Below are 26,913 nucleotides of genomic sequence, written 5' to 3'. Positions count from 1 at the left end.
TTTAGAATACATAGTTTTATTTAAAATGGCTTACACTTTCCTCCGACTTTAAATAAAAGCAAATCTTGACACAAATTAAGTACATGCCATTTGTTATTTTCAAAAAAATGTATCAACTGGACAACCGGCATCGGAAATTTACAATTCATGTTGAACTGAGAACGTGATCACTCACACCACTAACTGCCATTATTGCAACGTTTTCAAGCAATAAACTATTACTGTAGTGTCTGTTGTTGAATACATCAGTCTCAGTTGGTCAAAGTGATATTTACTTCACAGAAACGAAGTGTCAATGAAGCTGTACAACCTTCCGTGCATTTTTGGAGTGTACCCAAAGGTGTGATTATTACCCTAAAGTCACCGATAAATCATTCACTTGTCAGAAAAAAAAGCAAGCGCACGCCTCTCTGTGATCAGAGTAACATTCACACCTAATGCAGTAACATTTATACCTTACATTGTGACACTAACTGCGTGAAATGTCCGGTGGGCAGTCTGTAACGGTCTGAAGCAATGTGTCAATTCTGTCACCTACTACACTCAATCTCACGTAGGCATATCTTCATGTCGTGAACCTACTTCTCTACTATTTGCTTATCTGTATTCGCACCTTGACAGCCTTGTTTGCATCCAATTTAATACGTCCATATAATAACAGGGATTGTCATATAATGTGCTACACATCACATCCAATGCATATTGTAATGACACATTGCGTCTAAATAGCTGCACCTACAGCGTACCTTGACACGATTAACGCTTTTGGAATAGCTGTCTGTAGGGCACGGGTAGAAATTGTGGTTGGCATGGCCCGTTGTTCTCGAAGCATGAACGCAAAAAATAAAAGCTGTTTTTGAAAGAGAATTCCAAGTGAATGTGAATTTCAACGAGTGGTAGCTTCAGTATGAGAGGTGTTTCCGGACACTTAAGACTAGTTTGAGTTTGGTAAAAATTTGGAATTATGTCATTTCACACATCCGGGCACAATTACATCAAACAGACAGACTGACAATAACAATATGGAGCAATAAAGATCGTAACGAGTCAATTTTTACATATTGGCAATCCTTTGAATAAGGGAACATGTGTTAGACTGTTCCGTCACGTACCTTGAAATTATTTGATAGGTGTAAGTAATATGGCAATATTTTATGAAATTATGTAACGTGATAAATTTACATAAATTATGAAGTCTGCAGATGATCTGTAAAATATATATCACAATGCTGTGACCTATCACGTACAATCGAAGACATAACACTGCACCAACGACAACTTTCTCTGTTCTATTTGTTCTATTAATGTACCAATTTTGAAGAGAATATTGATTGCTTGGGCGGGCAACATCAAGCAAAAACGTGGAACAGGAACAAAGCGACATCTCCCTTGTTCTATTTATCGAAAGATATTCCAGCGATTCGTCTTCTTTATCTTCACAACCAGCTTCACTTGTAATATTTTACAAAGTGTAGAAGAGCTGACGCTAGACTCGAGTTTTCCTCCTCGACGGGGAAATTGCCGTTACAAGCTGGTCATTCTGAGGCAGTAGCTGTGACGTCGTGGCGGTGTCGCAGGCCGCCATTTCGGCAACTCCTAATCCCGTCATCCCCTGTTGGATTTCGAAGACAGAAAGCGCTACGTCATTTTCATCGATCACCGAGAAACTGAACAAGTCTTTTTTTTCATGTCCTACTCTTCTGTATACGTCAAATCTGATGCACAGACGGTATTGCATGAACTCCATTTTTCAGTTCAACTACTAGGAGTACTTTGGTGGCATAATTGTTGTACGCTACACTATATATATAGGCACCGAGGCCGATACTGCGGTCAGAGAAAGTGTGAAATATCTGCTTACCGACTGTTTCGAAATATTGAAGATTCTTAGATTTGTCTGTGCATACCATTATCACATACATGAAAACGCAAACGATCGAGTCACTATGGTCAAAGATCATCGTGGCTAGTAATATATGCATGTATGTAAATAATCAAATAACGCCTAATACAAGACTTTGCGAACTGTTTGCAACATGTGTTACCTCGCGAATTTCATTTTGATTTCAAGTTGCTTAAAAACGAATTGAATCATGTTATGAACTGCGCAAATGTAGCCGACTGAACACTCACCTCTGGACTGTTGAATTTGTCAGGTGTTTCCTTCCTCTCGAAGACGAAGACCACGATTGTCTGTAAGAGGACAACAAAGATGTCTTCAAGACAGGTCAACAAATTATGTAGAAATATATGCCGTCCTATTCAACAAAATTAAACACAGCCAAAAGCGAAGTGATGATTTAGCAGTGAAATGCATCGCTTTAGGCTATGAGCATAGAAATGTGATTAATAAGTACAAATTTACTAATGGCAGACTGACGCTTAGCGAGGAATCTGCTCCAAAAGTAGCAAGAAAAAAACCGAATTCTTCTTAAAATTTATACTTAAAAATCGTGTATGGTGGATCCCAGGATAAGTATCATGTACTGTACAGATTTTATGTGATGATATCATAAGCCAATTATAAAGTGCTATACAGAATGCACATGATAAACCGCCACTGTTTGGAACTATATTTCTTAGTACATGTACACTATTTACGTCCCGTGCAGGGGCACAGATGAGGCACTCACGCTATAAAAAGCAACTTGTGACGCTTACGGTCCGGGGGCAAAGGTCAACGCGAGACGTGCACTTACCAGGTACAAGATCATCGCTAGGAGGTTCAGGGTGTGATCGACGCCGATTACAAGGCTCTCCCTTGTCAGCTCTAATGTGGCAGTATGGCGACAGATCCACACGAATAATGGAACGCCTAGGAACCTGTGCAAAGTAAACAAACACAAGATTATTAGAGATTAACGTTTTCGATCAGGGGAGAAGTTTACCGATTACGGATTACTGTACATCAGCCATGTTTACCACGTGTGATTACCAATAAACATATACGAATTTCTTCACAGAGGTTGAAAAAAAGACTTGCACAAATCAGCTAATATGACAAATATCTGCAGTCGAAATAAAGCACAGACAAATCAAAATTACTTCCAAAATTATTCCATTATCTACTATTACATAATGATCAATCAAAGTCGAGTTTAAACATAGTCGGTTTCGAGTTACCATAAGGCCAAACGGTAATTTAAGGATTTTAAGCTTTCGCCACTAGGGGCGCTCTTCCTTTGACCGGAAGTGAGGGCTACTTTCTGGACTCCGGTTTGCGTACATTGTGATAACACAGACTCGTTATCCATAACGTAAGTTTAGTCTACTTTCATCTGCTCTGTTGTCACCGTAAGCGTTTGACTATACCAAACTTTTACTGCAAAGCCGGAAAACTCGACAAATACCCATGGATGAATAGCATGACCTTCCACCGTTTCCCCGATGTTAAGAAAGAGAAACGCCTGAGATCGAAGTGGATAAGGATGATACGACGTGAACTTAGCTGGGTACCTAACAGTTTCCACATGTTTGTGATCTATTCCGCTCTCGGACTATGCGCCCCATAGACGTGTGTACATATGCATGAGAAAGAGTATGTCAGGAAACCAAATGACTATATTTCCTATATATAGGGATTATGCCACCATGTCATCTTCGACGTTCGATTTTACTGTGAAAAGTAGCAAGTTCATCTATCATGTAACCGTCGATCGTTCCCTATCATTCTCAAAATTCATACCTGGTACTTAATTTGCTTCAAAATCTCTCGTTTCGTGTGATTTTCTGCCAAATTCGACGGACACATCGCCAAAATATAAGCGTGAGCGACATTATTGGACCTTATTCGAGGGCGATGATTATTATAATACTAAATGAAACGGCAACAGTCTCGATGTCGGCATCTTGCCAACGCATGTAAAACGGGAACTTGCCTCGCTACTCGAAGAGCAAGATCATTAAAATGCATTAAAATAAATTTTCACAAACACAAACTAAGGAAAGAATCTACACTGCGACTGATGAGAAACCACACTCGGGTTTCGAAACGCAAGCATCAAAGGGCCACTCTATCAACTTTGTCACACCATAGGCCCGGCTGCGTCTCGCCATAAGCTTTCCCCACACGAACAAAATATTACCGTACACACAAATCCAAACTTCCCTACAAATATCCGAAACGAAACAAACATTTTTATTAACACAAACAATCGGATAAGAATGTAGGAACACATATTCAAAACGAATCGAACACAAATTCGACACACACAAAAAAACATTTGATGGATAGTATGGTGGGGAGCCTCTTTCACATGTTTTACATTAGTTTCTAATCCAAGGTCAATGGATTTCTCAGCAAGCTCTACCAACTCAGTCTTTTTAGCTTTGGAAAGGGGAATCTTCCTTGCTTTTAAAAATTCTCGTAGCTCTTTCACGTTCATTTTGCGGACGTCTTCACAGGTGATGTTGCGACTTCCCTCCATGACTAAACTTTTAGCCCTCACTTTTGCAAAATCTCAAGCGCCCCCATGCGACCGATGTTAAAAATTCGTGCGTTTTCTGACAACTCGAAACTGACGTAATGTAAAAGATTTTAATATCTTGTCTTCGCATGATGAGAACATTCGCTCGAATTTTCTCAATGTCCCAACATTTAAGGGAAATCAGACATCACGAATACCTCCTCTGTAGAACGATGTACTATCAAGATTTACTCACCATCCCGAGTATAAGACGAAGTAGAAGAAGTAGAACAGCCGCGTTTTCACGTGTTGGCAGAAAGTGATGATCGTAACGACGAAAAACCACACCCATGCAATGACTCGCATGATCAGAATGCCATCGGAACCGGGATAATCTAAGATGTATAGATAGACTTCCTTATCGAACGTCTGGGAATAAAAACAGGACGGTCTCGTTGTAAGTAGCGGTATTAGAATACTGACAATACTCCAAAGTGATATCCGACTTCCTTTTCCATCAGTGATATAATAATTTACACCTCATTAGTTTTTTAGCATGCGACGTCGCACCTGGGACAGTCTAAAACATGTTCTTTCTCCGCGAATTTACACAAGAAGCGATAGGAACCAGCAACACGTTGTAATTTTGCGCCAGAAGCTTCAAAACCCTGAAATATTACTGGGTGGCAATATTTGAAAAGTGATTCCTACGTTGTTTTCAAATACGATTGAGTAAAAATACAGACATTTTAGAAAGGAAAGCTTCTACTCCGATAGCTCAATGTAGGCGACGGTCTTCAAAAACGTGAAACTTCGCTGGCTCATTTTATTTGGTACCGTCACGGTTGGTTAACAAGTATTGATGAGAAACAGTTCCGGATAACTTACATGCCGCTGTCATGACAGGCAGTGAAGAGCAGGCTGTTGGCTTCACTAATACAAACCTTAACATAATAAATAAATATCTGATTAAGAAGGTGTATTTGAATCGCTTGCTCACCGCTATCACATAGAGCAGTACACTGAAGTAGATGGCGGTATATATGGCCGAGGACACGCCGTACTGTAACCAGTGCACACGATCAAATTCATACCTGAAGAGAGAAATATTTTATATATATATATATATATATATATATATATATATATATATATATATATATATATATATATATATATATATATATATATATATATATATTATATATATATATATATGAGTGAAGTAGAGATTTAGGCTTGGGAAAGAAGTTTCCTGACATATCATTGCATGAAAACTGAACGAAAATTTCAGTAATTCCTTCGATTTCCCTCAATTGAAATAAACTGTACTGGTTTGAGAATCCATCATATCGAAGGAGACAAGCTGAATACAGAAATTGCGCATTTGGGAGTACTCCGACATTGTATTTTGAGTCTGATTTACGTTTATCGGTGTGTAAGTCAACTTGATGGGGGTACTTCGACCACAATTCATAAATTCAAATTATCATTTCTGCCTAGGGACTTTCAAGAAAGGCCCTTCAACGAAAAAATTTGAAAACATTTCTGGCGATCGAGTTACTCACCTGGTTATCTTGTAACCCCTGGAGAGTAGAATCAACAGCAGTACAAACACAGCATAGCTAGCATGTTGGAACAGCCGGGCTGTTACCATTAACCCCTCCGTGGCAATCCCGCTTCTTTTAATGTTATCATAGTAGGCACACAGGAAAGTCAAATACAGCACTACAAAAGCAAAATGCATAAAGAATATCTTAATCCTATGGTTATGTCATAATGAAATAAGCATGTTATAATATTATATATATATATAATATATATATATATATATATATATATATATATATATATATATATATATATATATATATATATATATGTAACATTAAGCTTCTTTGTGGATTGGGACAAGAGATGTTGCTTTTGGCGTGGCAATCTTCATTACGTATTTGTCCATGCAGTCGGTATGTCGGTACTTTGCAAGATACACTAGATGCTAGTGTAACACAACTGCCATCGTCATCATCATCATCATCATCATCATCATCATCATCATCATCATCATCATCATCATCATCATCAACGGCGGCAGAAGCCATCATCACCATTATTATCATCATTCAATATCATCATCACCACAACCAGCGTGACAGACACACCTGCATGCAGCATTCGTTATCATCGCCCGTAGTTTTTTCGGTTGTAAAATACGTATGTCACTTACTATAGCATCCAAGAGACACTGCGTATATCAAGTACGTTCGGTTGATTTTCCAGGGCTTGACAAGTGTTTCCATCGTCACTATTGAAAAGGAGAGAGTCATACACTTCGAATTAACGCCTGCTTTAAAAGTTTGGAAATCTGGTATGCAAGTGGCCTGATCATAAATCATCAAATTTCATGCAATGCTTGTACATCAAATCGATGCTACAACGTGTTGATGTTGTGCCCTTGTCTCACATGCGACTGTCGAGTTATGTTAAAAACAGCAACCGATGATTGAAAAATTCATCACGATTGTGTATTGAGTAAGAAAGAAGTGCATTTATTCTGACGAAATAATATTCGTTAATGTATCGATTTTTCATTTTAGTTTATATTTTTCTTATAGTTACAAGGCATGCACATCATGAAGATCAGTTTATAGGCCAAAGCCGACATGCGCCGTCTAGTCGTTCAATGGACATATCTTATAAGATGCTTACCAACCATAGCTATTGATATTACAGCAAGAATGATAAAGAGAACAAGAAATCCGACGGCCATCTTCCAGAGATCTACAAATACAAATGTACATTACAATCATATGAAATGCTTTGTGATGTTCAATGACGACAGAATGATTTTCTCGGTGTATATAACTCGAGACAGTGACCGTGAGTGTAAGCTTTCTTTTGTTTTTCTACGCTGCTCATGTGACAATTTACCTCGAAAGCTAGATTTTCCTGCCTCGGCATTAACGTCTCTGATCTTTGTGAACGTGATTTACCTTGGACCTGAAATTGGCCCGACAAATGCGTATACGTCGGATTATGCTAGTGAATTGATAAAAAAGTGTTCTGTCTTTCGTTTTTATAAAGCTTATTCAAATCATCTATAAAAGAAAAGTATTTCAAACCAAGCATTATATTCTGTCGAGAGGATTCTTCATAACGGTTGATGGGGCGATGCCGTGTAGATGGTTTACACTATTTCTAAACATGGGGTCGAGAATCAGCGTGTTGTACATTCTGCACAGATGCACTAAAACGTTCTAGTGTGGTGAATTCAGAAATTTGCTTGTTACATCTTACAACTTAAATTTGTCTTCCACAAACATAGAAAATTTACCAACATACAGGCAAACATGGATCGCCAAACAATATTTTTTCGGGTGTTGGTGGCATGCAAAACGCAATACATTGCTGAGAAACATAACACATTCGTCATCAACACAGACTCGACAAGCACTGCCCTCTTGAGACGAAAAGCTCATGCATTGCATCTGACTCATCCCGAGCCATGCTTTTGCACAATACACATTTTTATGCAGCAAATACCTATGCCAAAGTGCACTTGCGTAGAGACATATGACGTCATCGTATTATGCATAAAAGAATTGCAAATGCATTTGTGAATAAGATTTCAGGATTATGACAATTCATGCATCGCAAGGATTCGAGAGGGAGTCAGTAGTACTTAAAGCGAAAGATTATTTGTCCACAGCATTGCTGAAACACAACACAGAAACAACTTAGCCGACGACCGAAGAAACACTTACGACTTTGACCAGCAGAGAAGTGCTTGAATTCACCTTCACCGTTCAAGATTGAGAGATCGTATCTAATAAGTAGGCCGGCCTGAGTTTAATGTCATTGACATTGCATCCGTGATATAGATAAAGAGGAGAAAAAAGTATGATATGCAACATAAACTCGTATTGTACTATACACACACGTACATGTATATATTATAATGCATGTATGTGAAATGAATGCACAATGTTTATACCTAAGGTATACAAGCACACACACATGTATGTATGATAATGTATGTATGTGCAATGTAAGTATGTATGTATGTATGTATGTATGTATGTATGTATGTATGTATGTATGTATGTATGTATGTATATGTATGTATGTATGTATGTATTAGTGAAATGTATCTTCCTTTTACTAAATATAAATTGATCTGCTGTGACGTCACAGTATAAACCTTCCTTAGTCTTTCTATGGCAATTTTCCATGACTATTCAAGATCGATCAAAAGGCGTTCTATCACGGAAAAAATATATTTTCTTGACTAAACCTTTTTTTGTTAAAACTTAAGAAAAAGAAATTTTAGGATAAAAGAAACATACTAACTTCCTCAATATTACATACCTTGTTTCCGTAACAGTTGCTAAGAGCAGCATACCACCACGGTTCTCCACCCGGTCTTAAACTCCTCCCTCCTTCACAATGAAATATTTCGCCATCATCTGTGGACTTGTACAGCTGATCGCTTTCGTCGATCGTCTCTCTTGTGCATCCCGTCCAGGGATATTGATCCGTCAGATTTATAAACAAACCTGCTCCTCCGGTAAGTATCGCTTCCCTTTGTGCGCAAGACTGTGAACGGAAAATATGTTTGTTAATGTTGCTTTCTGTGTTGACGATTCGTCGAAGAAAACTATATTTAACGACAATCGAATTTGCCCTAGACAACATTAAAATGAAAATCACATTAGATAGGAAATAATCTCTCTCTCTCTCTCTCTCTCTCTCTCTCTCTCTCTCTCTCTCTCTCTCTCGCCATTACGTCATGTACAAATCATCACATTGTTAAAGCAATCTGCAAAAATAATCAGAAACCCTACCTTTTCAGAGCTTACAAGAATAGTATCAGGCCTGGTTTTCTTGTTGTACAGGAGTAAATTTTGTACCCCGTAGACCTAAGAAAGGTTAAAGTGTGCAGTTCATTAGTAATTCTGAACATTGAAAGACGTATGCTGTCCGGTAATCATGTGCATGACTGTAAAACTCTTCATGAGAGAAAATTCTATCACTCTATTTTTTTAAAAGAATAATTAACAGATGGCTGACTGAGAAGTAGGTCGAACATCAGGATCAAGTGGGATCTCGGGAGGCATTTGCGTACGTGTACAGTAATGTGTATTTTGCTGTTTCTTTTTCGGTATAGAATTGCGAAATTCGCCATTGATATTTATTGTGTGTAAGTTCCTCATCAATGTTATAAGTGTTACGTTTGGAATGGAATTCGGAAACTATAGAGTATAGACCCTTAAGTTGGTTTTGAAACGTGACTTCGTACTTCTGACCAACGCTTTTGTCTTTACATGCGTCATGAGACCACTGCGTCATTAAAATGTCACAAAGTTCACACGATGTGACATTATTGCTAGTGAAACTTTGACTGTTTCGGTTTTGTAATACACTACTTCGTATGTAGGGTCGGACAAATGGAGAACACAGTGTTTGTCACGTGTATGTCACGTGAAGGGGCTACACATCTGTCTGAATGTTACTGACCGTAGGGTATTCGAATTTGTACCGCACCACTGCATCTTCCGAGTCGAAAGAGAACTTCATAAGATATACCCAGTCCTGTGCGTGCCAAAGAGTATAGCAATATTGATAAATCCAAACACAATATAGGGATGTGAGTCGTTGACCTTTGACCTACGCTACTGACACCCTAAAACGCCAACACAGGGGCCATGATTAAACGGACTATACAAATGTTAATATCCAGAGGAGGAGATTGAAAATGAACGACAAATTAATTCCTAATTGGTGTGACATTCCCGTTAGTGTAGACGTGTATCACATGTAGACGTATGCAGTGTGACGTGTGCATTTCATTCAGTGAACTTGACAATGTGAGTTAATACTCATTCGTAATATGTCTTTCGACTTGCATGACTGAATATATGCATATTCTTTCATGTATATTGCGCCAGGTTTATTTTTAAAATGCAAGATACAAACCTTATCCGTTTTCAGTGTACCCTTCACGGTCATTCCTTGGCAGAACTTGAGAATGAGGACACATATTGACAGGCGTACTGTGGAGATGTGCATTCTTCACAGGCAACACTTTGCAGTGGTCTTCCTGGGATTAACATTGTGATGAATGAATAAATGAAAATGATCGTGAATTACGGATTTATCCGGTGTTAAAGACTATTGCCCTTTTAATCAAGAAATTAGATAATCCAACATTACATCGGAATACACTGAATCTAATAATCACATTCTAGAGATTTTTTCTTAGTTATGAAACTCAACATGAAGTATATACACTAAAAACAATAATATTTTGCCATCATGTGACTTCATAAACTAAAGAAACTGCTACAGAACTAAGGCAGAATGGTTATTTTATGTTACTGTATTGGAGCCACAGCGAAATAGAAAAATTGTAAGCTATATGATTTTATTTACCATCTCATCAAGTTGATGGAAGCAATGTTCTGGGTGAGTTCGTGCAGCTAAAGCAATTTTGACATTCTGTCTTTTTAAAAGACCAAGTCCTAGGGCAAATGAGTGCGTACGTACTCAAGTTCGTTGTACCTGAACACTTTTGTGTATTACGTTGTGAGACTAGACAACTGATAGAAAATTCAGGGTTGGAAGATTTGGCTCTGTGGAAATCATAAAGATGCACGAACGTAAATGCAGTTGAAAGATTAATCGATTTCATCATTTTTCATATTCGTATTGAGGAGATGCGCCACATTATTTGGTGTATCATAATTCAAGCGAAGGGGAAGTTTCATTTCGAAAACGTTATTGGTAGAAACATGTCATTTGTCGAAACTGTAATGCGGCAATGGTTTGAAATGGCTCTGAAATCTACCTCAATATCACTCGCACCCAGTAGGTGACATCTTAAACTAATACGATGAATTCTTGAGTCTTGGTAAGACCTTGACCTCATTCTCTGTGAAATTGCGTCGAGGTCCCTTTTTAATTAGAACTTTCTTGGAAATGAACGCGAGTGTAGAAACGGTTCCCGGTTTTTGCGTCATCATTGAAGCGATCCGTATGACGTCACGAATTGGATCAACTGTGCGATCCATGAACTAATTCCTACGTCAACTTTTAAAACGTCCGGATGGCCAAGTTTCTTCGAGTTTCCATGGTTCGAATTCTTCAAGAATTGATCTGCTAACCCAATTTATATCGTCAGCAAGTTAACGGTTACTTGCTGTGCCAAATATCACGTGACAATGGGAATTCATATCGTGTTGAAGTAATTATGAAATTTAAGATTTTTCGAAATCATTAACTTGGGAAAAAAGATGTAAGGTAAAAGCAATAAATGATGTTTGCCTGACCCGATGGTGTAGCATGCAGCATTTTTTCCTTCCATATTCTCACACTGGTTGGCTGGTGTCCTAAACGGGCAGGGTTCGTATTTGTTGATGATGTCAGTGTATGCAATGATGTATATGGACCGCTTTAAAAACACTGTAAAGTTTTGCGAAGTGTTCGTAATCCAAGAGGGCAGTCTTACATGTATATACCCCACTAACCCCTCTCTGTATCCTTACAAAACGACAGAATCTAGAAGCAGACACAGATTCTCGCGTTAGCCAAGCAATTTCAGTTCACGTACAACATACATTTCTGTAATATGGCGTGTTTCCAAAAGTACGTCGTGTGCAAGAGTTTTTCATGTCTCTCTTCTCTTTTCTTTGTTCGGTGAGCTAAAAATTACTGACTTCACGGCAAACACGATAATGGGGAGTCTGCGCAGTGCACAGGTAAAGATGACTGAAAATATACTTCCCGATCGATTAATTCAGCTGTATGGACCTGCACCACTCTGACAGTTTCACATGAATATAAAATACGCATGCGTAATGATGTCATGCATGAATTCAAGTATTACAGATATAACCTAAGGGAGGTGATATTGTTCAGTTGGCCTTATCTAGTCTAGTCTATTTCGGGGGTTTTCCTACTCACGCCTAATTAACACTGTTGTCCGTTAAATCTGGGTCATCTGAACAGTCTAACGGGATGATGATGTCATCAACACGCTAGCTACAACTTGAAGCTGCTTGCTGTAATTATCACAGGTTACACTGTCGAGTCGATACATGAAGCAATAAAAGGTTTGAAAGCTGTGAGGAAGCGCTACCATGCAAATCGCTGTCCTTGGGAATGTCATAAGTGCAACCGTATCTCAGCAGCTAGAATCTAACAGCATACCGAATTCGAACGACGGAGGACAGCATTTAGTACCTATCACAGCCTGTCGACACCAGATTGGCGGTTTATATATTAAACAGATTTTTAAAAAAAAACATGGATATGGTACTATTAATAATCAGAAAACGCCTAGCCCCGATTCGAAATGTTCCGTGTATGCGAAGCTAGTCAAATGCCTTTATATCACAGATAATCTGAATTATTTACATTACCATACATAAGCTTACAGGGTATTCACACACGATCTAACAATGCTTGCGATGCGTAGTTCACGGATATCCCTCGGGGATACCACTGCACATACCTTTGCTTCAGCAGAGCGGCTTCATACCCAAGACGATTCCCTTCCCTTGATGTTGTTCAAAAAACACAAATGTCTGACCCGGGTTTGACATCAAACGGTTTCACTGCGCTCGCTTTCAGAGATCCCCGTACGGCTTCAGAGCGTACAGTACAAACAAAACCTTGCAATGACCTCCTATAGAGGGCGTCACTATAATATGATCAATGATACAGGAACGGAACCAGTAGCATGTACGTGTTGTGAGTACGAATATGAGTTAGAGTGAGAGCCGCCATATGTATGACCAAAATGTTCAGAAACGAGGCATTTCGAAAAAGGAAAGTTTAAAACATTTGCTGGTATTTTACCCTGAGAAACTTAAAGTCGTATTTTTATATGACCGAGAATAAAATATCGCTGCCAGTGCAAGCCTGATTTACACTAGAAAAGGCTATTATCTCTCATATTTAAAATTCAATAGCACAAAGTCATTGTACATCAAGTGTATGGGAAAAGTGAATCTGTGATTCATAAGAAAACTCGGCCATTCTCTATTGTTCTACATGTTTCAAAACGAGTATCCATAAGCTACGAGACAACGAAAGACTAAAAGTCTTGCAAGATTATGCTGTTCAGAACATCTGTCACTAAGGAGTATTCTGACAAGACTGGACTGTATCATTTCCAGGTTGAATATTAACTTAGAATTTTCATTGCATTTTGTTGTATTTTAGACAGATATCATATAACATGGAAGTCCTATTTGTAACGCATTCAGATTACAAAGAGTATTGTAAACAGAAATTGCCTGGCAATATCGAATCCCCACTTCTGCGCGTCGCGATAGGTTTAGATTAAGTGACGATGTCAATCGTTCAATGATCGTGCGAACAGAGTCCATGAAAAAGTGCCATTCACCGTATTCAACTGTGCCTCATGTACACGAAACAGAATGATACCATTGAGATTGTTCGAGAATGATGTATTTAACTGAAAAAATAGTGAAGTCAAACGAGGCCCTGCTCAGTTTGCGGCGATTTTTCTTCCTCGGTTGTAACGACTGACTCCGTGTGACCCTTCATGAACGGTAAATTTGTTTATGTGCAGCACAGTATTGTGAAAAAGGTTGTTTTTGGGTCATTTCTATATTTGAGTTTAGACCATAGCTTTTCCCAGTTTTTATATATTTCATTCATTAACTTAGATAATAGTGGGACGAATTAATCCTTTGTAGAATCAATTAGACGCGTCGCTACACAATGGCAGAGTAAAATTAACGTGAGACACTGGCAGACGCCTGGCTACCATGTCTGATTACATGGGTAGAGTGAAAGGGGCTACGAAGCAATAATATATGAACACTTTAAACAGAATGAAAATATGATTATCTCTTGAGAACATTCATTCATGAATTTTTTTGTCGCTGGTTGGTGATTGAAGGCTAACGGAATGATGAAATTATCGATCGTCTTAGACGACTTTTTTCGTTTGTTTCTCTATTGGTTCCTGCGAAAAGAAAATGCTTTGTTAGTGGTAGATTATATTAATCCGTCTATATCCAGTTTCCCTAACTCGGACTGTCAAATGTCAATTTCAGGTAAGCAAGGTTCAGTTGTCAATGATAGTTTGCAGTTGGTCCATGTTGATGCAATAGCGCCCTCATCACCTCTTCGGTCGGTTGCTTTTGGTTTTATAGGCTAAATGGGAAGAGTCAGTCGTTGGGCAACAGCCTGGTTGGACCATGTCACCTGGCAAGGAACTTTATCTTTCGTACAGCCTTGATTTTTTATTTCATTGATTTAAGCATTTCTATATTTGAGTTAGACCATAGCTTTTTCACACTTTTACACTTATTTTCATGCTTTAAATTATATTATAGTGGGGATATTTATTCATTTATAGAATCAATTAGACGCTTTGCTACACAATGGCAGAGTAAAAATTAAAGGGAGGCAGTCGTCGGAACTCTGCTCAAAGATTATCAGGAACCCTACGACTGATGTAAACACTTCATCTGGGGTACGTTGGCGATTGATAAAAGTTAAAACGTGCTTGTTAACAACGAATATCGTAAAATTTTAATGTTGCAGCTGTGTTGACTAAATGCATCTGGATATCATGCATGAAATACATTGTTTATAAACAAAAACGTCGCACACGGCGCAGTTCCGACGAATGAATCCCTTTAACATGATACACTGCAGACGCCTGGCCGGCTCACGTATAATTAAAAGGGTAGATTGAAAGGATTAGGAAGTAATAATATATAAAAATTTGAAACAGAATAAAAGTATGATTGCATCTCTTGAGAATATTCATTCATGAATAGTTTTTTGTCGGTGGTGGTGATTAAAGACCAACGGAATGATGAAATTATCAATAGTCTAGACGACTTTTCAGTTTTATTTTTCTCTGTTGGTTGCTACGAAAAGAAAATGCTTTGTTAGTGGTAGATTATATCAATCCGTCTATATCCAGCTTTCCCTAACTCAGACTGTCGAATGTCAATTTCAGGTAAGCAAGGTTCAGTTGTCAATGAGTTTGCAGTTGTTCGTGTTAACGGCAATAGCGCCCTCATCACTTCTTCGGTCGGTTGCTTTTGGTCTCATACGCTAAATGGGCAACAATATGGTTGGGCCATGTCACCCGGCAAGGAACTTAGTCTTTCGTACATTGATTTATATCTTCGGATTGAGAAATCTATTATATAGGCGCATGATGCAATACGTGCTGTCATATGTGCTGTCTGTAGTATTCATAGTTCCTGTGCTCGTTTTGTTTATTAAAGGATGTGTACATAATTCTTGTGGCCAAGCACGCGCCTTCAAGTTTCTATCGTTGTTCTGCAAAACTACTATGGCCCCATTCATCAAGCTACAGTCATTCAATCAGGACTGCGATCATGCCAGAAAATGCCAAGACATTTTGACCGGTTGACCTCGCTGTTAATTTTATGCAGGAAATTACAATAACAATGCTTGGTCGAATGACGCAGTGCCTTGAGGGTGGGATCGCCAGTGGTATATGGGGAGGAGTACCTTCCCGATGGTGATAAGTGGTGCAGATTACCGTCGCCTAGGTGACTGGCGTATACGCGTGCCAAAAGACACCTATGGTTGATTTCCTGTTGACCAGTCGGATGGCAGAGTTGCAAATACCTGGACTGAACCATTTGGTTTTTTGTGGGTGTCAGCGGTACTTTGACAAAATAAGTAAAGATGCACATATATTGAGTTTATTGTCTTTTTATGAGCGGCCAGTATTTCAACAGCATAAATTATGTGCATTTGCCCTTGAAGAAATAAATAATTTTCGAATAAAACATCGCGAATGTAACTACATTCCTTAAGCTCGATGTACACTTAAGTGCCCCAAAGAACCATGAAATCGCCCGACTTTCGATTGAAAAGATGAGTTTTGCCAAACCGCGTATACAGAAAAAGTGGCAGATGACTTTATTTTTAGAATCATAGACAGTATAGCGAGATGCAAAAAATGTGAAACAGGCTCCCCACCTAATATCCTAAATGTTTTTGTATCGAGTTTGTGTTTGATTCGTTTCGAAAATGTTTTCCTACATTCTTATCCGATTGTTTGTGTTCATGAAATGTTTGTTTCGCTTGGATATTTGTAGAGAAGTTTGGATTAGTGTGTACGGTAATGTTTTGTTTGTGTGGGGAAAGCTTATGGCGAGACGCAGCCAGACCTATGTTGTTACAAAAGTTGATAGAGTCGCCCTTTGACGCTTGCGTTACGAAACCCGAGTGTGGTTTCTCTTCAGTCGCAGTGTAGATTCTTTCCTTAGTTTGTGTTTGTGAAAATTTATTTTAATGCATTTTAGTGGTCTTGCTTTCCGATTAGCGAGGCAAGTATATTAATTTTGGTCACGTTGTGAGTCCGTTTGGTGGTTCGGTTTGTTTGTTCTATATTTCTTTACTTCGGTAAATTTTGTTTCGACTGGTGTGTCTTTTAGATTTTTGCGGAGGTTTGTGAATTTTTAGGCAATAAGTACCACTGCGGGGTACGGATTTTATGTTTGTTGGATCAAGATACAAGTATCCTGGTTGATGTGCTTGTTCTCGTACATTTTAATTAATAGTTCGTTTACTTTGTTTACTGTTTGTTCTGGCTTGTTGTGTATAATACTGAGTGTTACGTAATTGCCTTTCGCATTCGAGTACGTAATCGTTTGTGTTGACAATAACGAAAAACCGACCCTTGTCGAAGGGTTATTTTCCCAAAATTTGTCCATTGTTTGCAAGCTGGTTTATCGCGATTCTTTTGGCACGCGACATGTTTTGTTTCCTTGTTTGAAAGGGTATCTCTAGAAGTGCGAGTTTAGAAGCTTCAGATAGCTTTCAAGTTTTTGTTTTTTGTTGTTCGTGGAGTCCAATTTTTTCTTTGAATTGGTGTTGCGATTGTTTGTCTCACGATGTAACGTAGTTCACATTATACGACTTTATTTGTTGAAATCCTGAGGTGGTTTTATTCTTTTTGGTTTGTTGGTGTCTGAAAGAATTTTAAGGCTTTTGCCTAGTACTATTTTCGGAGTTTCATAGTTTGAGCGATGATAGGTTGTTGTTGAATTTCATGTTGTTGTCGGCTTTTCTTTAGAAATAGCTGATTTATTTCCACGGCCATGTTTCTGTTACGTTACTGTGATTGTTTATTTGTATTTAATGTTGTGTTTCAGTTGTTTGTTATGTGTACGATTTTTGTTATTTATTTTAAGTGTTTGTGTGTTCTATGTCATTTTATCGTATTTTTGGTAGTTCTCTTTTTGGAGTATTTGGTGGCCCTGAAAAGGGCCGCTTGGTATGGGTTTTTGTTAGCGCTTGGCGCGTTTGTTTTGGCGATGAGCCTAGCTTTTTTATGCTTCTTTTCGCCGATTCGATGTGCTTGGTGAGTAGGTGTTTGCCGCCTTCTTGTCACTGTGTGTGCGTACATGGACAGTCTGCATAGCCCTTAATGTAGTCTCGATTTTGATCAAACTTACAATTTAGGAGTATATATCAAAACTGATAAATGATTTATGTGATTACTGTAGCTATAGATAGGCTACACTCAGGACGGGCAGCGACGGGCAGTAATTAGTAGGCAAAACAGGTGTTTTTCACCGTGGGCAGAACTCGGTGCAATGATACTGAACATTAATAGTAAGCCTGTCACCTTGAAGGTAATACTGTAGGTGAAACAAGGACTTCAAACGCACGATGGTACAAACAACACCACAAGTGAAACGTACACATAGAAATACACGCGTTCCTACGTTATGCCCACCCGGGCCACACGATTAAAATATGACTGATACTGCTGGATAGTGTTAATTGGGTCGGTAAACAGTCAATTAATAGTTTAATTGACTACCTGGGTGATTGGCAGGTCGTGTCCAACGACGCATATGCAAAGCAGGCCAAAAGACAAAAGCCCGAAAGGGTTATTGACAGCTGGCCAGGGGTCACCATGAATACGTAATGAAGCTTCACTACGCAGAAACTGCGTAGTCAAGCCCTTCTTAACCGGTCAAACCCTCTTGGCATTTTCCCTCATGATCCACGAAAAACGTATTAAACACAAACTAATTTTGGATAAGTGGATATTCATATTTTTCAAATTTCTCAAAAATGTTGGGTGGTGCCCTATATCTGAATGCAATATTACACATTAATCACAAAAACAAGTGTGTAACTTAAAAGAAAAGCAGATGAGCTTACATTTGCAGATTAAACAGACATTACTTCGCCATCCAAATATCCCAAATTAGTTCCAATCGTGTTATTAGTACCTTCCCCCTACTCCAATTCCCTTGATTGGAGGAAAATTGATTTTACCGTAACGGGCCATAGACAGGATTGTAGTTAAAGCCTGTTTATGATGAGAACTACCGGTAAATTGATGCAGTTGCGCTAAAAATTACTCTTTCGTTCAGTTTTATTTGTTAACATGTATATGGAAGGTTATAATTATCATGGTGCGAGATGACCAACAGATTCTGTACGCGTGCGCATACTCATGATAGTAATTTTATATCGTTGTTAAATGGACCATACCGATTTTGTTTTCAAATTATTTGACTTTGGTCCACTATAAACAATTACACACTGTGAACAATTAAAATTACTAAATATATGTGTTATAGTCAAAATGCTACTGAAAAAGCCTACAGTGAATGTCAAGTGGTTGCCTTACCATGCAACACAATTAGAATATCGTCAAGATGACAACTTTTAGTATTGTGCAAAAAAATGTTTATTTTATGAAATGTTACAATAATACTACATTCTCACTATAATTTCGTTGTAGGTTTTTTAGGGTGATCTGAATTTAAACTCCAACAGACTTTTGAATTGTCGATATTTCGGACATTCTTTCTTTTCTTTCCTTTTAGTACACTTCGTTCATATGCTACTTAATCCATTACGTTGTTAGTGGTATGCATTTCAGTCTCACTTTCACACATAACGCACGCGTATATGTTGGTGGCAACAGCGCCCTCATCTGCTTTTGGGTCGGTGCCACAAGTTTCACTGACAGGTTTCTTACCTGGGAAAACATACATATTTTGCTTTGTTTAGTAGCTGCAAATAATAAGTTGCTTTTTGTTGTAAATGCATATGCAATAAAGAGCTTCAAATTATGACATGTTGTTGGTTTTTGTTATTTACGTGAAATTACTACAAAAACACTTACACAACGTGTACGTGATAGGAGCTACTTTTACTCCGCTCTATAACATTCCCCAGTGCTGCAACTACTGTTGTGCACCACAATATTGTCTACCTGTGAAAGGATGTCATTAGTAAGGATATCGAAGAGGTCTTCAATAAGATTAACGACATTCAATGTACTCACCATATCTGTTCTGCAATTTACCTGCAATTTAGAGAGGAGGTGTCGAAACAGTATCAGTACCGTGCTACTTTAAAAACAATGTTTTCAATGCACTGTATCTAGATGTATCGCGTCAACATAGCTGCAACATTAAACTTTTACGATGAAAATTTATGACAAACATGTTCTTACTTTCATCAATTGCTGCACCTCCCCTCCCATCCCACTCCATCCCACACCAACCCCCTTCCATTCCCAGTAAAAAACACTGATATGATAACTCGTGGATAATTTTATACGTGCAGACAAAAATGGAAATGCGCTAAAGAAGACGTATGTCGAGGCCCTACATGAACTCTTTCATTTCTGAACAAAAAAATATGTTGTTTATCTCTGTTGATACCCGCCCCTGGACAAGTTTTTCTCACATCATCTCATCAAATTCGAACAGTATCTGGACAGTCTGATAGCATAATCTAAATGGATGGCATTATGGCTCAAGCTGATTACATATTCTCAATAAGTCTGACACACGACTTTCTCTGAATCGCCAGCATAAATAAAGCGTGGGTAGGGCAAATGGGGCAAGATGACATATCACGTTCTTTACGTTTGAGGAGCGGATGAATAGCCTGTCCCTCACGACTCAAACAGATTAAAATCAAATGTAGAAATGACGAGGTTTTCATCTTTGCTTATTCTTTGCTGTTCTCGTCAGCAGACAGTCACATCTCTATGTATGCCAGCTCTACATATGAATTTAATGGGATTGACTCACGACCTTTAAATCTGTTTTGCCACTTAAAAGTATTTCTCTACAGACGTCATAAACGACAACTGGGCAATAAATAATCGCCTGACGTTGCGAGTGTGAGAGGAGCGCCCTCATCGGTTATCGAGCATAAATCTTCTGAAACGTACGCTAGAAATCTGTGGCTAAAACCCGCCCACCGCAAATGGTACCCTACAAATTTTCTGTGATTATATTCACGCAAAGGGCACAAAGAGCGCAATTTGATGGTGTGATTCTTATCAATATGATGCTCGTATGATAATAAACCAAAGACAAAATTATTCCAACTTCCCATTTCGTGATATTTACAGTGACGTCGAAGGATGGTTGACGCGTTTGAGTTAAATGACTTGCTCATAATTCATTGAAATGGTATCGATAATAATGTACTCAAGCTACCAATCAATTTCAATGAAGGTTGGGCCTATCGTCTTTCCAAGTCAAGGGTCAAACGCCTAGTGAATTTGAACATTCCGGGATGAAACCACAGATAAACTTGACCTCGTAACGGTAAATGGAGAAGTGAAACAAATACAGAGATTGTACATCTACGGATACAACGACCATACAAGGAACACAGCAGTACAGACTGTCAGACCTGAGTTGCATTTATAGTTCATTACAAACCTTCGACTTACATGTAACACATACAATTCTCTTCCATATCCAAGGTTTTCGTGCCATGTTCAAATCGAGCTGTAGAATAGGCAGTGCAACTGTACTGTGACGAAAACGAACGATATCATAAAATGTTTCTTTATGCTTTAGTACTGAAAAATAGTAATAAATATAGCTGTTTTCGATAAGCTAGCAAGTCTTTTTAAAGTTAGCCAATGGCGCCACTTTATATTCCATATGCTAACATGACATTATACACATTCCTCGCATATCGAAGGATTCAATGCTAACTTGTTGATGACGTCGAGGGCCGCATAGTCATCATTTGAATGAAAGTGAACAGAACTATTTCCAACTACCTCGGGATTGAAAATGATAAAATGATATGCTTTACGCAGGAATTACTGTTGTTACAAAACTATCCGCAAAAAATCCCATAACAGCATAACAGTGATTTAACAGGGTGTTTAAATAATCTCTGTTCCTCCATTCACCATCATCTGACCATCCATCCATCCATCCATCCACTTCACATAAATTGTATGAATTTGTATGCTGACAGAACATACCATTAAAACGGACAAACGTAAGATATATGTTACCCTACACTGCGAGTGTTTCATATATAAGCTTAATATGTGTGTTTTTTAAACATTTACATTACATGCATTCATTCAGCTTCAGTCTCATCTTCTCGCAGATATGTTTTGGCAATAACCTTTGTCAATTACATGTATGAGCTCTGCGTAAATATAGACAGTACCCCCACTACAGTCTGGGGTGTTAAACACACCGTGTTAAACATAGAGGTTGTTTATTCGACAAAAATGCAAGAAATAATCAGAGTCAAAGACACTGAGCAAGTCTTGACTACCTGTTTATACAACCCATCGTCAACTGACTCTAATCAGGAATATGCCAAAAGGAACAAACCAAATGTTGTATCGCTACACCCGGGTCTAGAAGCCACTGACCGCTCGGTCAATGACCTTTGAACCCGCCTCCGCAAAGAGAGCTACAGAGAAAGTACAAGTAATGCCTGTTTATACAACCCATCGTCAACTGACTCTAATCAGGAAAACTATTAGGGGAGAACCATTGATTTCTGGGGGGGGGGGTATGGAGGAAGAGGGTATGGGAGCAAATTTTTTTTTCCTGTCAGAGTGACAGCAATTTTTTTTTCTACTGTCAGACCTGCATCAATTTTTTTTTCCAAATGGAGTAGCAGTGCAATTTTTTTTTTTATGGTCATCAAGTTTGTAATGCGTTGTATATAAGGGACCCGTCATTATTTACGGCCTGAAACTCCGAAATTTCGAGTGACCCCCGCCTTCGCCAACCATGATGAATTGAGTAACCTCCCTCTCTAACTCTGAAATTTTGACCGATCCCCACTTAGAAAAGTTAAATACCAATACATGTAATTGTAAAATTCACAAAATACAGCAACAGTAAAGACCTATCAAATCCTGATGTACCCTGCTAGACTATCATCAGTTATCTCATGATGGTTCAACAAAGGTGAACACATCAAAATGAAATTCAAAGTCACAATTGCAATAAAATAAAGATATAAAAGATCACGCAGTATCTAATCATATAGTATATTGTTTAATTTGGATGGATATTATGACAGGGTTTTCACTAGGATATCTGACCGGGCAGAATTTGAAAGTACAGGGGGAGAACATGAGAGAGGCTTAGGGGGAAAGTGTCACAGAGGCTTTCCCCTATCTTGCATGGAAATGTTTAAGATATTGATGTGTGCAATGGTGCAGTCTGGTGCAATCTGAGAGTTTTTTAATTTGTTTACTAAGTGAAACTGTTAGAATACCCCAAGGGGGAGAGCACGAGGAAATTTGGAAAATTGGAAATTTTGAGAAATTGATGTGTTTAATGGTGCAATCTGAGAGGAGTTTCAGTTTATTTTGCACTCGGTAAAACTGTTTGAAAATGACATTGAACACTGATATTTTTTACATTTTTTGCATGATCAGTTTTTGAGTCACAATATTCAACAACCAAACAATGACAATACAATTTGTGAAAAACAGTTCTGTTTGCCAGAGACTGAAGACAAATGAATATACAGGAACGTAAAATCTGTGACCTTCTGGTGTCATTTCTCCAGCTGCCAGCTTCTAATGAAAAGCCTGAATATGGTATGTTTGCGATCCGGTGTTTGTGGTCAGAAAAACAAGGCTCACACATTGTGTTTCATTATATTTGTTGTTCCTCAATTTTTCATTGTCAAGGTACATCTTTCTAACAAATTTATATCGAGAAAATAATATATTGGTTTTAACACTAGTTTATTGACTTCTGTCTTGTGTTTTAAATTTTCACAATTTACAGAAGTCAAATAGTCCCCTTTAGATAGTGCCTATGCCATTGAGATATTGCAACAGAAATCCTGTATATGATTTCTTGGGTCAGAAAAGGGAAGGAAAACATTGAGTGCACTGAGGTGTAAAGTAGACCCATGTAGTGCATGCTTATATCATAAGCGCTGGGAAAAAACATAAGAATTGCTTTGTGGTAAAAACATTTGCGCCGCCTATGGCGGCGCGCCGACAAAGAATACATGAGAATAAGGTTTCCAAATTTTGCTCATTTCTGGTGCATTTTGACAATTTCTTTTTCACTTCTGTCTGTTATGACAATTTTTTTTTCTCAGGCCATGACAGGATCAATTGTTTTTTTCTTCTCTCTCACCTGGTGACAAATTTTTTTTTCTCAAAATCCTCCATATCCCCCCCAGAAATCAAATGGTTCTCCCTTATGCCAAAAGGAACAAACCATATGTTGTATCGCTACACCCGGGTCTAGAAAGCCACTGACCGCTCGGTCAATGACCTTTGAACCCGCCTCCGCAAAGAGAGCTACAGGGAAAGCATAGGTAATGACCTACTTGTCAATATATACTTTACGTAATCACAAGCAATAAATAGGCCAACATTTATACAGGAAAACCATGGATAGGTGGATATAAACAATACACGGCGAACCTACTCGGTCGCAGATATGTTTAGACCATGGGGCGTAGTCTCACCATGAGCTTGCAGGTACATCTCGTAATCTCAAATTCTTGACTTCGTCAGATCTTCATAATGCATGACACCGTCCAGACGCAAGGAAAGACACTGTGGCATAAAATAACGCGTTTCCGTTCACATGTCCCGGCGACAAAGGGCACTTTTATTATATTTGGGTGGGACCCAGTCCATCAAAAAACAGAAAAAAAGTGGTGAAATTATGCATGAATTTGAAAACACGACAAAAACTTTGAAGTTTACGGTAGAGGGTTTTAAATATGGTAGAGTTTTCTGAAAAGCACATATTTTTTTATTTAGCCTGAGCTAAAATTTGGCTATCTATGTTCAATCATCGATGAACTCTGTATCGGGAAAAGTGTTATGTCAAAACGGACAAATTATAGCACGCCTGCCGGGGAAGCCACTGCCTGCTCGGTCAATGACCTTTGAACCTGTTGCCACAAGAAAACAACAGAGAAAGTAATAATATACTCGTAATAGATATTGTAAGAAAGGACAAACAATTGTATAGTTAAGTAATCCATACTATTATTAAGACAGGAAACCCATCGATGGGCCGACTGGAACAAAACACAGTTGGGTCATTGCAGGTCAATGACCCCTACGACACGTATGCAGAACAATTACGGTGAAAAATTCGATGTATTTGGCCTGCGGTACACTCTCGGTTCATTACCGCAACTACAGATTTTCACACCATGATACCGGAAAGGCATTCTCTCGCTGCTAATAAGGCCGAGTATTCAAAATCTCGACAGCTACTCAAGAGCTTAGCGTGTTGTACAGACCCCAGATCTATTTATAGGGTCTTTGCCTATACACAACTTTGCCACAGCAAGATCATTTTCAACACGGAGGGTTGAAACGGCGATAACCTGGTAATCCATTGTTTGTCACAATAGTGTCATCAGTGTTATTAAAAAACGTACACCGTGTTTTTACCAATGTTTATTACCAATGGTAGTTATTGCGAAGTTTTGACGTACATGTCAATAACATGCAGAGAAAGGATTTTTCCGGTCAGTGTTGTGTCTCGGGACCGTGTTTATGATGTCCACGTGAATATCGATCTGTTGTTGTTTCACAGACTCGTTATGGGTAATACTGGTCTGTATATTGAGGTATACAGATTCAGTTGACTTGGGTAGGCGGAACATTGTCACAGTTGGTTTGGTTTCTGTCGCATAGATCACAGTGACAGTTTACAAGCCAGTCGCAGCTCCTACCACTCACTGACAGTCGATCAATGACCTTTCCGCTGGCAATGTCGGTTAGACCGGAAACAGCGAAAGTAGTTTTATCAGAAATAATTCCTGCTGGATCAATTAGCGTTTTTTGCGGGGGTTACTTATTTACCTCGGCACCCTGTCGACAAGCCTGGCTAACACGGTATGAGATGGCCAGACATCGTCCGCTCAGACAATAGTCCGTACATTAAGTCAAATCATGAGATAGTATATCGGCAATACCGCAGGCATTAACATACTGCTGTTGATTCGATCAACTTTCATTCCATTCTATTCAATTCCTTAACACAGTATTGAACTTAAGCACAATTTTCACACACATACCTTCGTTTTCTATGCTCTATGCTGCACAGTACCGGATCGTCGACTCCTTCGTTTCTTCTCAGTATTGTGCATAGCTCGCCATGCACGGTCCGTTCTCTTCAGGAATCAGCATACTTGTTATATTCTTAAACACGTTCCTGTAGGGTATACCTTTTCTTGCATAGCACATGCACAACCTCCCCTCCCTCTCCCTCAATAGTAGAATTAAAATATTAACTTTTTCGTGTAAAAAATATACAAGTTTATAATTCGTAATAGTCCAAAGAAACAACGACTGCAACCTCTTGATAATATTCTCAATTTTGCCTGTTTTCCTCTCCCTGCTGTCTTCTGGAAATAAAAAAAAAATATTACCGAAGCATTGTCAATACGTCGCATCGAGTTAATACCTAATTTTGTTGTCATAAATGAATTGTGTCATGGACTAAAACTGTCTTGTTGACATAATATTAGAAATTATATATGTACATGCCGTGTTGAAGAATGTAAATAAGCTTACCGGTCATTTCGACAAGATTCTGAGAATAAAACCAGAAACTACATTTCAAAGACAGAAAAACTATTAGAGCATAAAATATAAAGCTAGGCACTGTAGAGCCTTACCATATCATAGGAGCTCATGAAAACTGACCAGCTTCCCGAATTTTTATTACACATATCAAAAGGCTGGCGTGAAAAAATGGGACCGGCACGAGATATCGCATGTACGATAGAACGATTGTTACCCACTCTGTGATACAGAGCCCCCGAAATAAAGGAATTGCTGCCTTTAGCTATGGAGATAACGCTCTCAAATTTGATGGAGCCTGAGCATTCCAAATCGTGAGTCTGTCGGTAACCTTCTCATTGCTCTTTCAATTGTTGTGGCGTCTGTTCCGCGTCGGTGACCGACGTTAAGATGTTTGTGCCACCATAAAATCAAACGAACGTAAATAAATCTCAGTTGAATGACATTAACGAGAGATTTTAAAAGTGGCCGGTGGAAGTGCAATCAAGGCGACATTTCACGACAAGATAAAGAGTGTCACGAGACGGTATGACGCGTTATGTATTGGTCTTGACTCTTCCTGTCTCAAAAACTGGTGCGAATGACCGCGCGGCGAATTTAATCCAACCGAAGTCCCATCAAGTACAAAAATTTCGAGCA

General features: G+C 38.7%; 1 protein-coding gene across 2 annotated transcripts; it reads right to left on the bottom strand.

The window, feature by feature from the left end:
- On the bottom strand, positions 1 to 25,906 carry LOC139138458 (transmembrane protein 145-like). Of its 2 annotated transcripts, none has more exons than XM_070706846.1 (14): positions 25,767 to 25,906; positions 10,383 to 10,506; positions 9,924 to 9,998; positions 9,251 to 9,325; positions 8,775 to 9,002; positions 8,171 to 8,249; positions 7,116 to 7,187; positions 6,634 to 6,711; positions 5,975 to 6,134; positions 5,407 to 5,500; positions 4,663 to 4,835; positions 2,700 to 2,823; positions 2,134 to 2,193; positions 1 to 1,612 (listed from the first exon to the last, which is right to left on the bottom strand). In XM_070706846.1, exons 2-14 carry the CDS (start codon positions 10,473 to 10,475, stop codon positions 1,487 to 1,489), a joined length of 1,437 nt encoding a protein of 478 aa, XP_070562947.1. In that variant the 5' UTR covers positions 10,476 to 10,506; positions 25,767 to 25,906; the 3' UTR covers positions 1 to 1,486. The 2 variants fall into 2 exon arrangements, with proteins under 2 accessions (XP_070562947.1, XP_070562946.1); XM_070706845.1 differs by lacking the exon at positions 25,767 to 25,906 and adding an exon at positions 12,919 to 13,069.
- Positions 25,907 to 26,913: the final 1,007 nt, after the last annotated feature.

The sequence above is a fragment of the Ptychodera flava genome, chromosome 8 (assembly GCF_041260155.1).
Source record: "Ptychodera flava strain L36383 chromosome 8, AS_Pfla_20210202, whole genome shotgun sequence".
Taxonomy (NCBI): domain Eukaryota; kingdom Metazoa; phylum Hemichordata; class Enteropneusta; family Ptychoderidae; genus Ptychodera; species Ptychodera flava.
This window is presented reverse-complemented; position numbering and strand designations above follow the sequence as displayed.

Coding starts and splice junctions, on each gene's coding strand:
- LOC139138458 (XM_070706846.1), bottom strand. CDS start 10,475: ATGCACATCTCCACAGTACGCCTGTCAATATGTGTCCTCATTCTCAAG. Junction 9,003..9,250: donor TTCTTGTAAGCTCTGAAAAG/GTAGGGTTTCTG, acceptor TTCCGTTCACAG/TCTTGCGCACAAAGGGAAGC. Junction 8,250..8,774: donor GCAACTGTTACGGAAACAAG/GTATGTAATATT, acceptor CATTAAACTCAG/GCCGGCCTACTTATTAGATA.